This window comes from Astatotilapia calliptera, chromosome 12 (assembly GCF_964374335.1).
Source record: "Astatotilapia calliptera chromosome 12, fAstCal68.1, whole genome shotgun sequence".
NCBI classification, from domain to species: Eukaryota; Metazoa; Chordata; class Actinopteri; order Cichliformes; family Cichlidae; genus Astatotilapia; species Astatotilapia calliptera.
Window position 1 is genome coordinate 25,326,346 of NC_137433.1, and position 15,871 is coordinate 25,342,216.

The 15,871-nt window shown below is 40.6% G+C and overlaps 1 protein-coding gene across 4 annotated transcripts in view; it reads right to left on the reverse strand.

Annotated features, from left to right (window-relative positions):
* The window catches only part of pde4d (phosphodiesterase 4D, cAMP-specific), a 209,955-nt gene that overhangs the window by 102,839 nt on the left and 91,245 nt on the right, over positions 1-15,871 (reverse strand). The window contains exon 1 of one of the 4 annotated variants that reach the window (XM_026186602.2): positions 4,245-6,015. The exons of the other annotated variants lie outside the window; for them this stretch is intronic. Coding sequence (XP_026042387.2) covers positions 4,245-4,507 — 263 coding nt within the window. The 5' untranslated portion in view covers positions 4,508-6,015. Of the gene's footprint in view, positions 1-4,244; positions 6,016-15,871 lie in introns of those variants that run through there. 4 annotated transcript variants of the gene reach the window in all.

The following is a 15,871-nucleotide window of genomic DNA, read 5'->3' on the forward strand; positions in this document are numbered from 1 at the left end:
TTCTCCCCTCGCTGAAACCCCACTCTCCTCTTACATAAAGAGACACTTACACTGTTGCAATGCAGCATCAGACGGTGTTGTGCAACAGCATTAAAAATACCTCAGGGTCAGTGAGGAGGAAAGTTGAAAACAGGATATCATCAGAGATATTCTGGTGGAGAGAATGCAAAAAAGAGTCGTGAGTGTGTCTGTCACTCGAAGGTGAGAGCACACCGTTCGACGCTCCCTTTTTGTGCACTCTTCAGCAGAAGAGCTGAGAAGGGATATTGACGAGCACCTCAGAGAGAGCACGGGCACATTTCAACCATAGCCATTGCGGGGGTCTGCAAGCGCAGTGTCAGGACATGGGACGTGACTCTTGAAAGCGATTAACCTCCGGTCACGCTGTATCGCACAACCAAAATGGTAGAGAAGCCTCTTGGTGATCAATGTGTACATATGCAACAAAAAACAACACAAAAAACCCCCCACATACATTTAATTTGGCAACTGCTCTCCGGTTAAACCAATCACCCCCCCCCCCCAACTGACTCTGGTGGCTCTCAAAGTAATACATCCCTTTATTGCAGGGCACAGTGCCAATCTGAGTCTTAAGTCTGTTGTCAGCACACCCCATTTTGTAGATACTACCTAATTCCATAAAGAAAGCCACACTAATGCGTCTGCTGCTGTTGGAGGTACTCCTGCAGCTTAGGTTACGATAATGCCGGCAACAATTAAATAAGAACTACCGCACTCTACTTAAAATCCTCTCAGCTAAATGAAATCCAGCTCAAATATTTACTTCTTTCAGAATTCTATTATATCATCGCTGTATCTTCCCAAGAACTGGGACTTTAAAAGTGTCGCCATTAAATGAGGCCAAACCCTTTTTTCGAGGAACTCTGTAAACCATTAAATTCCATAAAATCCCCCATAATACCTTTTTTATGTCTTTGCAAATAATTACGCCAATCAAATTCACTCAGAACAAAGAAGCCAATCAGCATTTGGGATACATTCTCTAAAGTGTTCTCACAGTGACTGTAAAACAATTTGTGAATGGTTTTCACAATGTCGAGTCCCTAAGAACAGCGACGCTGTACATCATACCAATCGGCCCGTGGAGGAGGATTGTCTTGTTAATGAAGTGTGGAGTGGCGCCACCGAGGACTGTGTATGTCACCAGATTTACACCACAGTGGTCTGTGATTCCCTGCAGCTGTAAAACAATGAGGAGGTGATTGGAGTAAATTACACTGCAGTTGTCAACCTCCGGACCGCTCACAGCCATTTTATGGTGTCTCCCTCTTAGAAACAAATTGTTTCTCTCCCGTTCCCTGGCTCGCACATGCACACACAAACAGCCATTCTTCTGCTTTCCTCCCACACTCTCTTTATCTCTGTCTGATATTCTGTCTGCTGCCTTTTTTCAAATGTCAAGACACAACACAGGTACATGACCAACAAGTTAGTTATTAAGTGGCCATTCTTCTTTCATGCTCTTGTTCTTCTCTCACCCCAAATGTCATGATCCAAATACCAGTATCTAACCAAATACACATTTCACAGATCCACACAGTCACCCTGAAGCAAACATATTTGGTCTCTCCATTTCAAGGACAGAGATGTTTTCTTCACCAGGATCGGGGGAAAGAAAGAAACTAATTAAACATTCATTCATCCAACTATCCATCCTAATTACCCTACTCAGGTTGCAGGTAACCCAACTGTCAAAGGCAGAGAGCCTCTGCAATGGCCAATCCATTGCAGAGCTTCTTCAAACATCCATTATGAATTTTAAAAGTGTTTTATTAAAAGACACGAACATATAAAAACAGAGTTGTGGTGCCTTACAGCAAAATGTCCTGAGTTCAAATCCACCACCCAGCTGTGGGCTGTCTGTGCAGAGTTTGCATATTCTCCCTGTGCTTGCATGGGTTCCCACAAGGTTTTCTGACCTCCTCCCAGAGTTCAAACACATGCATGTTTGGCTAACTCGTGATTCTACATTGTGAGCATCAATGCTTGTTTGTCTCTATGTGTTAGACTGGCAATCTGCCCAGGGAGTACCTCACCTCTCGCCCTATGATGGGATAGGTTAGGCCCCACTGCTATCCTGAACTGAATAAGCAAAAACAAGAAGGACGAAATGCTTAAGCCACAACCTGATTCTACTCCTCTGTGTCATAATCCACATTTTCTTTGTGCAGTTTAAGCTGAAACACTTCTGTGTTTCTTTTATCAGTCTCAGGAGAGTATATCTATTTGTGGATGTTGCATGACCATCTCTCAGGCTTGTGGTTATTTTATGGGTATTCAATATTTATTGGGTTGCAGGGGACATTATTCCCATCAGGGTGTGGCTTTGCAGACAATACTGGTCTTTTTATGGGATGTTCCAATAACAATAAAAAATACTCTCACAATTCATCTTCCTTAACAATAAGAGTGTAGTAATTCCTGATAGACTTTTTCCATATACATCTTAAGCAAAGTAAGAAAATCAGTTGAGCGACAGTCACCAAAAATAGAACAGCTAACTCGTCACGATGGGTTTTTTTTAAACATCACTGCTATTTTCTCATCTATAATAAATGACTCATCACGCCACCAGTGTCACTTCCTTTCTTTTTGCACCTCTCGTATTTTCACCTGTTAAAGATATATACCATTCTAGGAAACCAAGCCGATGTGCCCTACAAGACTGAGCGTCATTTAGAAAAAAATGAGGAAAAAAAGAAAAATCCCAATCCAAGAATAAACACATTTCTGCTTCTTAATATGGAAGAGCGAGAAATAGCTTCCTTTTTAGAGTGGCACTCGGGAGAGATGGTGTCGAATGTTACATAAGCTTAATTAATAATCACATACAGACACCCACATTTGCATGTACACACGCAGAAAGTGTATGAATCTGCACATGGATAATTAATTCACAAAATTAAAATGGTACAAACACGCAGGAGGCTGCACTAAAATAGCAAGAAGCCATGAGATACTGTACATCTTTTATCAGGTATTTGTGCCATCGGCTACAAAGAGCAAAGAAAAAGAAGAGAGGGCACAAGACAAATGACCAATAATGGCAGATTTATAAATTAATAGTGAAAAAGAAAAAAATGATGATAAAAATCAAAAGAATATAAAGGAGAGTGAAAGGCAGATGACTGGATAAAACACACCTTGACGTAGAATCAAAGGGTGAAATAAATAACAGATCGGGGAGTAAAGAAATCCTGATATATGATTTTCTTTATGAGAATATGAGTTTTTGATCATGAGCCAGATCCAAATGCCAGAAGGGAGACAAATCACTGAAGAGATTGAGAGTAGAGGAAGTGGGACAGAAGACATTCTGAAAAAGAAAGAAGGAAAGAGGCAGGAGAAAGATGGAAGAAAAATGGAGAGGGAAGAGAAAGAGAGATGAGTCGCAAAAAATGGGGAGGGTGAGGCGGAGGAGGAGGGGATGGGGTGTAGCGGAGGGGGTGAAATTGATTAAGGGGGAGAAACAATGAGAGTGGGGAGGAGGCGAAAAGGCGCAATGGGAGAGAGAGGCTGGAGACTGGAAACGACTTGAAAGGAAGGGATGAGGTAAATGCAACAGAGGCTGATAGACAGCCAGGAAGAGACTAATTAATAGTCAAAAACTGCAGGGAGGCAGGCAGGTGTGCAGAGAAACCCACAGCAGGAGGGAATAAACATAGAGATGGATGGCTTCTCCTGCCTTGAATTACCTAACAAGACAGGCAGCTTTGGGGTTTATCTCGTGACATATTGCATGACTATACATCGCAGAGAGATAAAAGCAGCAACAGCGCAGGAAGGCGGATGGGGGGGGGGCTGCATAGTGCAGAGGGACACTGGAGAATGAGAGAAGTAAGGGGGACAAGCACTACCGTGAGGAAAAGGCAGAGAGGATCTCATTATCTAGAGGTGGGAAAAGGGTTTAGACATGAAGAAAAGCTAACAGGGGGATTCGCTCACACACATACCTGGCATTTCTGCAAGAGGAAAAGCACTGAAGTCAAACCGCGAACAAAGTTTAATTACACAAATGGCTTTTCACACTACCGCCTCCCACCGCGCACACAGCGCTCAACAAACACAGTTGCGACCTTGAAAGTTTGCCACGGGTGTGGTTTAGACCACATGTTGTCTGATAAAAAAAACAAACAAGACACATTCCCTTTATCAGCCTCCCATTTATCAGCTCCACATCTACAGCCGCCAGCACACTGAACACCTGTCTGTTTAGCCCTCACCATGTATGTGCAACAGTGAAGCGCCTCTGTTTGTGGATGTTGTTGTTGAGCAACATGCGGCGAAGCAGTCGCGGCGAGTTGCGCGGAGAAAGGCGGGGGGAGATGGAGGAGGGCGATCGCCGGTGTCCTCGCGGCCTCTCCGGCTGCAGCAGGTTCTCACGCAGGATCTTCACCAGGTCTTCGTTCAGGCCGGAGTGTTTCGGCATGGGGGGCACTGCCAGGGTGTCCTGGTGGGTCACCCCCATGCCTGCCTGCTGGGCCATGCCTACCCCGGCTTCACCACAAAAAGCACCACTACCAGCCAAATGAATGAATAGTAAAGGTAGCCAAGATAAATCAGAGGTAATGCAATAAACACAGGTAAAATATGTGCCGCTCCTTTGTCACAGTCAGAGTTTAGTAATGTGCAGAGAGAAAAAAGAAAAGAAAAAAAAGCAGGCGGAAAAAAAGAAATGACATCCAAAAATCCTGTGGATAACAAACTACAAGAAGCTCTGCAGGTAATTTGTCACGATAGCAGCTCCCTCTGTGCAAAAGCGAGGGGAAATAGAAGAAAAATCCCCCACTCCTTTTTTGTCTTTAAAGGAGCAAGCACAAGAACAGGACTGAGAGCTGCTGCCTTTGTCTGCTCTGCAACACTGAATATCTGCTGTGAAAGTGCAAAGGAGAAGATGAGCGCAGCACGAAAGCAGGAGAGAGGGAGAGCGTGATGCAAAATCTTGGAGGTAAAAAAAAAAAGGGGGGGAATTCCATTCCAGCCCTTTATCCCCCAGGCCTGCAGGCAAACTCAACACAGTCCAGTGAAACCAAGCCAGCCAGAGTTGAAATAATTCTGAAATAATTCAGTCGGTTTGAGCACAGAACAGCCCGGTTCTGTCTGGCTAAAGCCAACGGTGAACCTGTGGTGGTTCACTTCACTAAAAAGCCCCAGCCCAGTATGACTCAATCCAGAAAGGAATTCTGTTCCATCCAGTCACAGCAATTTATCCTTTCTTCCTCTTCCTACATAGAGTGACTGCTGAGTGCAGCCAGTTTATAAGCTACTGATCCTTCAGAGCTGAGCAGAGCGCGAGTATGTGTGACTGTTTGAGAGAGAGCGAGAGGGAGAGATGGGGAGTGTGTACACAATAGAGAAGAGAAAACAGAGAGGTATGGAGGGGGAGAGAGAGAGAGAGAGAGAGAGAGAGGGAGAGAGGCAGAGAGAAAGAGAGAGAGAGAGAGAGGCAGAGAGGTTGAGGTAATGGTGCTGTTTGCATGCTTGCGCTCGAGTCGAGGCACACGCAACTCTGCAAGGGTACATTTCCCGATGCAGCAGACCGCACTTAAGTCACACTTTTGCTACTGAGTAACCCTCAATCCAGACTGAGCTTCAGGGGACATCCCCTCTAAAAGCAAACAATTCCATGAGTACAGCTGTGTGTGCACATGTGCACAAATTTGCATTTCCATTTTACTAACATTTGCACACCCGAGGGAAAAAAACCAAAAAAAACCCCAACAAGCTAGGAGAGGGTTGCAACCAGCTAAACATCTTCTGCCACTAGCTGTGATTTCTTTCAATCAGGACAGACTCAGTTTTACTTTTGTCAGTATTGTCTGCTGAATTTAATAGGTAGCCACCTAGCCTTTATCCTCCTCCGCCTAGTGATTAGTAACTGCCTCCAACAAGCTTCTAGCCATTCTCATTTAAACCTTATGTCAACTGTTTCATTCTCCTATGCTTACATGTCCAGCTTCTTCCAAGCGACCCACAGTACTTAAATATACTTTAGCTTTAACTAGCCCAGCAACAAATCTACAGCAACATGTGTGCTATGACTTCAATGTTTCTTCTTAAGATTTTCAAATCACCCTAATACAAATAGAAAGATATACAATTAAAAAACATTATAAGTTTGGTTTTTGCTGTTACATGTTGATAGCCTATACTTGTATGGCATACTCAGAGTTAGTTGCACAAGTCTTTCTTTGAACAAGGACAATTTTGTAATTTTACCTCACCACGGTGGATTTTAAAATAAGCAGTCAACATGTGATTGAAGTGCAGTGTGACAGAACTGATTTAAGTGACTTTTTGCTTTAATTCAAAAGGTTTGGCAAAAGTATTATATTGACTGTTTGGGAATTTCAGCCATTTTTATACATAGTCCCCCATTTTCAGCAGTTCCAAAGTAAATGGAGAATTTAAAAGCAGTACAGGTGAGACCTGTTCTGTTGTTAGTCCAATGTTTTTTAAGTTGTTAAACTGCCATTTTATAGCTTTTCACTTAACTTTCAGTTTGAGGGCCAGAGAGATGTTGATGCAAGTGAAATGTGCTGAAAAAGCAATTTTAGATAGCAAAAACTTTAGGAGTAACCTAATAAACAATCTGTACATTCTTAAAAAGAAGGAATGCCCTGGGTAGCTCACAGAAGACAAAGTGCATGATGACAGAATTATTTCCATGATTAAGAATTACACCTTAATAACATCTAACCATCTCAGTAACATGTGTATCATTGTCAAAGTCTACAAACAACACAAAGCTTCATGAATGAAAATACAGTGACTTTACAACAGTGTTCAAACCTCGAGTTACATTCAGGAACAAGAAGGCCAGATTAGTTCTGGAGTAAAAAAAAAACATCTTTGGACAGATGACAGAAAGACTCATTTGTAGCAGAATGATTGGAGGAGAAAAGTATAGAGATGGAAAGGAACAGCTCAGCTGATCCAAAGCAGGTCACATCATCTGTCAAACATGGTCGAGACCATGTTATTCTACAGGCATGCATGGCTGATAGAAATGAGAAAAAGCTTCTCAAGGATCTGAAGGCAACTGCAGCAAAAGCCTGGCAGAGCTTCTGCAAGGAGGAAACACAGCACTTGGTGACATTCACAGATTCTAGATCTCCAGCATTTTCATCCAAGTACCAAAACCAAATTATGTTATCTTGGCCAACTACTTTCAAACCTCTGAAAATAGAAGAAAATGGCTTTAAGTCCTAAACAGGTAATGCAATACTACAACAATCAGATCCTAAATGTATGATTGAAAATGCTGGTGTTCAGAGACAAAATCACAAATATTCCGCTATTATACAAATACTCATGGACCTACCTGTAACTATTATGTGACCTCCATGAAGGCATTCCATATATACAGTAACTTAAAGAATAAAGACACACACAGCACCTCTGGCTACAGATTCCTACACAACAGTGACGCTGTAGAGGTATGGATAGCATAATTGTTCACAGTGACAATGTGAACATGTAGCTGTGTTCCAAATATGTATAATGATTATTCTGAATAACCAACAACTTTGAATTTTTGATCAGAATACTATACTACTATGTAGTAGTGCTCAATTTATGCTGTATGTATTATTATATAAATACATTCAAAATATCAAACGTTGCAAGCATAGTATTAAAAGCACAATTGGAACCCAGCATGCACTCACAAACACTCTAGCAACACTAGCTTTAGTATTTCAAAAAGAGTGGGTGCTCCTCAAAGACTAGGAGCAAGGATATACAAATGATTCCAGTCAACCACGTTGGAGGAATGCCCAGTTGTGTTCTACAGACACAGTGTACTTACATTTTTTAAAAACAAATTAAAAACACAGTCAAATACCACCAGGCAGAAACCATCTGAAATGTCTCCTAACACCACAGAAAAAAGCAAAAACACTACCACAGGCTACCTATTTGACATCTCCCAGAGAGGTTTTAGCTAATGTCAACATTTTTTCAGACAAGATTATAAACTGAAATAGAAACGTTTGACTTCCTGCAATCATAACTGTAACTACGCTTTCTGATTGATAAGCCAGCCTTTTCTGGAACATAACATTCTGCAGTGAAGCTAACTCCCCAGCACTTTCCAACCAATATTTCCTTACTAGCAGGCTCTCCAGGTTGCTGTTGTGAGAGTCCTGGCCATTATTTACCTGTCTCTCTATAGGGAATCTTTGGTCCACTGGTTGGACTAACTCGTGCTGCTGTTACGAACAGCATTTGTGTCAGTAGTTCTTGCCTTTCTCAAGCTCCTCTGTGAGCTGGAGGGCCAATCTAACCTGAAACTGCAGCAACACCAAGCTTATCTTGCTGCAGGGCAAAGCAAGAAGACTAGCGCCACCAGCTGAATCATTCTGTGTATAAAATCAGAAAAGTTCCCACCTGACCATCACAGAATCAGCTGACGTTATTTTGTACAATAACTTTAGTACATATTTTGAAGTCCTGCTAAACTTTACTTTAAGATCTATCCAGTTTTATATCCAGTCCCACCAAGTGTGACAATCTAAAGCAAAAGTTCCTTTTTATATATTATGATACCTCAGAGTACAGTAACAGAAAAAAGCAGTGGTTCCCTGAACGTCTCGCCTGTGCCCTGGACAGTGGACTGAGTGAAAAGGGAAGATGGTCATTGCTCTGGTATTTAGTTCCACGTTGTCACTGTAGTTATTGTTATTTATTGGCACAGTATTTATAACTTTATTTAATAATCGGCGTGGGAGAACCTCCTTTCACACACATGCGCGCGCACATTTCCACGTATGGGTGCGTGCACTTTAACTCTACCACCACAAATAGAATCAAATCCTGTGAGGAAACAGAAGAGAACATTTTATTATTACTTCTTTTTGTCTGTGGGAATAAAAAAATTTGATTGCTCAGCTGATATTTATTACGTGAGTGTGTAATGGTACCCAGAGGAAGATTTCAAATCAGGAAATACAAAACTAACAAACTCAAGCTGTTTGGATGTTGTTCTTTTCCCACCAGACAAAAAGGACTATCAAAAGACGACTATAGGCTACTATATAGAAGACTGACTATAAAACCCACTAAATGTTTTCATCAAATTTTTGGATATTATCTTTTGCACATCTATCGCGTTTATGGTTCCTTCTAATTATCACTTTTATGCCACAGATTACTGTTTTGTCAAGTAGAAGTGCTTGCTACCAAATGTAAGCCTTTCTATAGTCAGAAGAAAAACAGACTGCAAAATGTATAGATATAGAAGCTAAAAAAAAACTTGATATTACTATTAGAACCAACAAATATAGGATTTTTGAGACCAGTACCGATACAGATATTGAGCAATTTAAAAATCTGACATATGGACCCATATTTTTTCTTTCAAGCACACGAAAAAAGCTGATTTCCTGAAATTTTGTTATGTGCAGGTTTATGAATCTTTACTAAGACAACATGACCTGTCGGTTTAAAAATAAACTTTTTATTGTCATAGCAAGCTTTGGATTATTTGTTAACACTCTGCCTGACACTATCTCTGTTTATCCTGTACTTTCTTTACTTTGTTAAATTCTCATTTATTGCCTGTTGTAAATGCTGATGCTCATATATTGCTATATAGCCAACAAGGACCGATAACATTAGACGGCCAATATATCAGTCTGGCTCTAATTCCAATAAATTCTAACCATAACACTTGCAAACATGCAAATACAACCCAGTGACCACTACAGGCACTTTGGATCCATCTGTCTAAAATCAGCTTTCCCTATGAACAAAAGCAGCGCACTGGCTGCCAAAAGATCAGAGAATGCATTCAATAATTTTTTTTAACTTAGTTACAATGTTGCATCAACTACAGCAAAAAAAGATCAGGGAAAGCAGATTTTCTTTAAAATCTAATTAAGAGGATGCATGTTTTAATAATGTGTATAATATGGACTACCCATTTCATTTTTGCAGATTTGAATAATATTTCACACATATTTACAGAAGTAACATACATTTAAGACAGCAATGCAAAAATTAGACAGAGGCAAAACTAAGTCATGGTCAATACATCCTTCTGACTGATGGTTCAGCAGTGAACTTCTCACACATGAGGAAAAAAGGAAAATGAAACCACAGCAGGGAGAGTTTCCTCATTAGCAGTGCCTCCAGCCTGGCTGTGTGTTAAATATCATCATAAATGTCATCATCTATGCATACTTGGAATAATGGCTTTTAAAATCTTTTTAAAATTAATTTCAAAAACCTTTAGTTGCTAAAAATGTGACATTTTGGAAGCTGTAATGGTTGGGGCATTTGGCCTTTCAACACCATCACAGAGCAACCTCTACTACAGGCAAGCTGATGCAGTCAGTAAGACACTTCCAGCCACGATGACAGTGGAGAGCTGTTGGCCTTCGGTTGACGGCTCGCAATTCATCATCACCTTACAACAGTCAGTCAAAAGGGATGAATGCCACTCCGTGAAAACATGTTTTATTTGTTTTCCTCTGACGGACTCACATACAGTAATTGCTGTCATTGTTCCATTGTTTCTCTTCTCGTGCTACCTTTCTTACGCCTCATCTTCTACGCTTTGTAAAACATTTCTTTTTTCAGCGATTACTTCCCCTTGCCACGCGTGACGTCAGTGTGCGTTTCCCCCTGGTTACCAGGGGCAACATGGCTGGAGAGGGACAAGTAGATTTTTCAAGAACCAAAGGCTGGAGGAACAAAAGCAAGAAAATGGAAGCCAATCTACAGGACAAAACTCAAGTGCATCACGCACAAAAAACAGTCTCAGTTGCTGCAAACACTACAACACATCACTGTGATGCACACATATGACACCTCAGCATAAAGCACAAGCGACCACCTTCATTAAAGCAACAAAAAAGCGATAAAGAAAGGCATGGCAACGGCTAAGTGGATAAGTAGAATCATAGATTTATTTACTACATCAAGTAATGACAAGATCTGAAGGCTTGTGCATTATATATTAGCCTTATATTAAACAAATGATTGATATCCAAGATAGCAGAGCAGAAAATAGAGTTCACCACACCTCGAAGGAAACCAGATATTACAGAGTGTAGCTTTGTATGCATTCACATTCATACATATTTTAACTATGATTTAGTTTTGTCAACATTTTAATTTTCCATTTCTATTCTTTGCAAAACAAACTAATAAATCAAATCTTTGTGTCTCTACTCCTTGAAAAAAAAAAAGCGGGGGTAATCTTGACAGATTGCGTGTGTTTCTTTTGGCAGCACACAGCATGCTGTCACCTCCCAGACTGCAGCCTGGAGTCTGGCCTAGTACTGGCAAAAGGGCCTCCACAAGACACTAGATAATCAGATCAGTGCACCGTATTTCTTAATTAGAGCTGGGCGATAGAACGATAACGATATGTATCGCGATATAACTTTTACTCGATAGAGAAATTAAGCTATCGCGATAGACCTCGCCGCTCTTGTCCTCTAAAAAAAAAAAAAAAAAAAAAAAAAAAAGTCAGCCAATCCAAATTAAGTAGCGCAGAGCCGAACCAATCACAGCCGCAGCGTCACGTCGCGTGACTTGTTGTACAGCACAAGTGCCAAGCCGCACGTGTGTTTGTTTGGGAAGCAGCCAGCGGGTAATGGAGGAAATGAGTGTGCCGACTAGAAAAATCAACCGAGCATGACCGAAGAGAAAACAGATGATGGTTCCAATGCCGGAGAGATTGTCAAACGGAAGAGCCATAGAAGTTCCGTAGTGTGAAGGTATTTCGGCTATTTCAAGTCTGACAAAAAACAGAGTAGCATGCACTGTAAATTGTGCCGAAAGCAAGTCTGGAAATACAATAAACTGGTGCATGCGTCACACTGTGCGCCACGTTATTGTTTCGGTGAAATGAATTTCTACAATACTGTTAATTCTACTCTCTGCAGTGTTTAAATGCTTACATATACACACAGTTACTGTCCCTCCACACATACGACTCGGTTCTGCTTCTGTGCCCCAGCTTTGTTTACTTTTTCCCACCGAGGCTTCTAGACTTCTGATTGGCCAACATTTCTGCACGGTTAGGAATCTAGCGCCACCTGCTGCTTTGGCATGTTCATAGCAGCGTTTTCCTTCATTTCTGCCTTTATGTGTGGACGGGATTATTTTTTAAAACGGAAACGGAAAATCTCCGTTTTCAAAAATACCCGTGTACGTGTGGACGTAGCCTCAGTCTCTGACTGGAAGCGCTAATTCGTCATTCGGCTTTTGTCAGACTAAAGTAACTGTTAAAACTGTTTGAAAAGCTAAGCTATACAACAAGGAGAGATTGAGAATTTCCTTTTAGTTCTCAGTTTATTTGATATTGACAAAAGTTAGTCAGTTTTGTCTGTTCTTCTGTAAAACAAACTAAGATTTATTTTTAGAATTAATATTTTGTTTCTAAGTGGAATTGACAATTTAGTCTGTTTCGTTTGTTCTGTTTTGAAACTTAAACGCTTTAGCGGCTGCCTTTTGTGTAGTTTGCAATATTTGCCTTTATTTATCTGAAAAAGTCTCATGTTCCTTAAGTACATCTACCCTGTTGAACTTATTATGGGAAATAAATATTTAAATAAAAACAAGCTGCTGATTATTTCACATTTTACTTGTGAGCAATGGCACATTTAAATCTTACAAATATAGTTATTTGGCTTATATTGTGATAGATATCGTTATCGCCTGAAATGAAAAAAACATATCGTGATATGAAAAAATCTCATATCGCCCAGCTCTATTCTTAATACGTTATGAGAATGTCAAAGGTGACTTAGGCTTATTAAATTAACCTTTTATCATAGTTATAACTCGGATTACTGTAGCAGACATATGAATGGGAAGGAAGCACAGATGAAATACAAGGAGCTGGTGCACCAGGCAGTTTAAAAGCAAACAAGATGACCTGACCAAGACTGATTTCACCAAGAATTTCTGAGCAATTCCACGTAGCAACTACCAGCTGCAATATTAATGGCACAATACAGCCAAAACCTTAATGCAGCTCTGTCTCCCCCAAGTGGATATCTCCTTTTATTGTGTGAGCCAGGACTAGTCTAGAACACACACCGACTGTATATATCACTAATATACGGAAATTACCTCCATCACACCAGATGAACATTAATTCCAGTGCTCGGCGATATGTTTTTAAAAAGGCACAGCAGAGAGAAATATGACGCAATAGAAACAAATTTTACAATTTGCTCTAATCTTGTTTCCCGCCAAGACACATAATAAAGTCATAGCCCTGTAAATGTCTGCATTTTAGCATCAGCTATACCACCCTGCTGTGGGATCAAATATCCATGCATTCTTGTAAATCTAATATTAAATGAAACATTTATTTAAAATTTGAATTTTTATAAATTTTTCTTTAATGCTGCAATATTGGGTGGCATATGATGTCTATACATAAAAATGCATTGTTTGCTGCACAGAAAGTGATAGAGATTCTTTGTTTTCTATAAAAACAGACTATTTTGAAGGCAGTTGCAGATGACACAGATGCAAAATCTCAGAAAAAATCTCTGTGAAAACGACTCCTGGTTTTTACACTTCCATCTGTATTTCTGGTCACCATGCTCTTTCGTGTAGTACCATATACATATAAGCACATTATGAAAATAGAGTAGTGGCTGATGGAGAATCTGATGCGAACCACTGAGTTCTTTTTGTTCATTTTGCTTATTGGACCAATAGATGGCAGCATTTTCTCAGAAACATGAAGACATAAAGCAAGACCACACACGGCAGTTCATATAAACCATTCAGAGGCATCTTTGTGTGTCCTAGACAGAAACACAGCTCCATATATGTCAGACTTTCCACTGTGTGTTGCCCAACTGAGGCCATGCAGGGGTGCTCAGAGCTGTAATTTCCTGAAGATCTGTTATACCAACTGTCTTTTTCAGCACGACTACGAAGCGCTACAATTTTCTACTTTATGGGCAGTGACATTTTTCTTTATAGTTTTAACATTTAAAGAGCTCTCACTTTAGATGACTCACAGCCTGCGGTGAAAACAGTAAGTCTAGTGAATGCAAAATGGAGCCAGTCCACTCTTATGGAAAAGAAAGTGAGACATGAACTGTATATTAAGTATGAATTATCAATGCCTCTCTTGCTAAGGACACTGTAGAGCAAAAAAGATATGATAGTTCTCATGTTTTGTACAGTTTTCTCAGCGTTTCTCCCCCCGGCTGCAGCATACATCACGGTCCACTGGAGAGGCTTGCTATCATACCTTATGAAGTGCTTTTCCCCAGAAAAAGCAAAGGAACGCAAACTATAGATTCGGTTGGAATTATCAGCGTATCTTGAGAAAGAGCCAAATAACTCACTGTTCCCTCACGAGAGAGAAAAAATACTGAAGGCAACAAAACACAGTGTTCACGAGCGGATATGAATATGAATAAAAGAAATTCTTTGGGACACACTAGAGCAATACTTAATTTGGAGAATAGTTTCCATGATCTTCCGCCCGTTTTCCTGCTGTTTTGTGCAGCTGGTGTCTCATGCACAGTGAGAATATTTCATGGTCAGAAAAGCTGTCATGGTGACCCTGGCAGGGACTGTGGTCTAATTCCCTCAACCCCACTGATAGTAGAAGGTCACACGCTCTTGCCTCATGGTCTGAAAGCAAACACAGACATGCTGGGGAATACAGAAAGATAAGAATCCGAACCCAACAGGATGGCTGTGATAGAACTAGATTGTTTTGCTGCTTCCAAACTCTGCGTGTAATGGGCAGTGAATGTTTCAGTTTGAAGTGAAAGATCAGACCGTCCGATTGTTAATTATCTTCCTTCTGCCCGCAAGTACTAAGTAAGCTATAGGATTTGCTTTTCAATGTATCATTATGAAATCAAGTGTGTAGAAGCGCTTCAGTGCCAGGAACACTCTGTAAATATGTAAGGGGTGGCTGTAGCTCAGGTGGCAGAGCAGGTCAGCCTCTGAAGGTCGGTGGTTCGATCCCAGGCTGCCTCCTGGCTGCATGCCAAATATCCTTGGGCAAGATACTAACCCCATGTTTGCCTACTGGTGGTGGTCAGAGGGCCCGGTGGCGCCAGTGTCCGGCAGCCTCGCCTCTGTCAGTGCGCCCCAGGGCAGCTGTGGCTACAATGTAGCTTGCTATCGCCAGTGTGTGAATGTGTGTGTGAATGGGTGGATGACTGGATGTAGTGTAAAGCGCTTTGGGGTCCTTAAGGACTAGAAAAGCGCTATACAAATGCAGGCCATTTACCAATATGCAAGAGTGTTATTAAAAATAACACCAAGGCAACTTATTAAATGTTGAAAGTGAGATTTTTCTTTTTTGCAGGAAATATTTGTTTTTCTTTTCCTTCAATTTAGATGCTAAAAGGGCAGCAAGTCTATAAAGCATGCACAAAAACACAACTGGTTAGGTTAATTGAAAATGAAAACACTAAGTGAGCAAAAACAACTTTAGAATAAAATGTTTTAATTACAAAAGAAATGTGGGATTTCATCGTCTAATGAATATATCATTTAAAATACAGAGAATCCAAATAACTCTGTGCACAAAAGAGAAGAATTGAACTTGATGGCTACAATTTTTAGGCCCTTAGACAGAGATGGATTAAAAACACACATGACTCTATAGTGGAAATCACTAAACGTGCACCTCTGACAAGCATCGTCAGTGAACACAGTACTTATGACAGGAAGACTTTAAATGATGCACATGCTATGGGTAGCTTATAAATTTGTGAAAGCACCATTATGGCTAAACGACTTGCGCATGTTTTTGTGCGTTCCAATTTTACAAAGAAGCAGGATACTTTATGGTTACGTTTTTCAAATCACTGCACTTCTCTGTAGTTGACTCTAGCTTTGGATG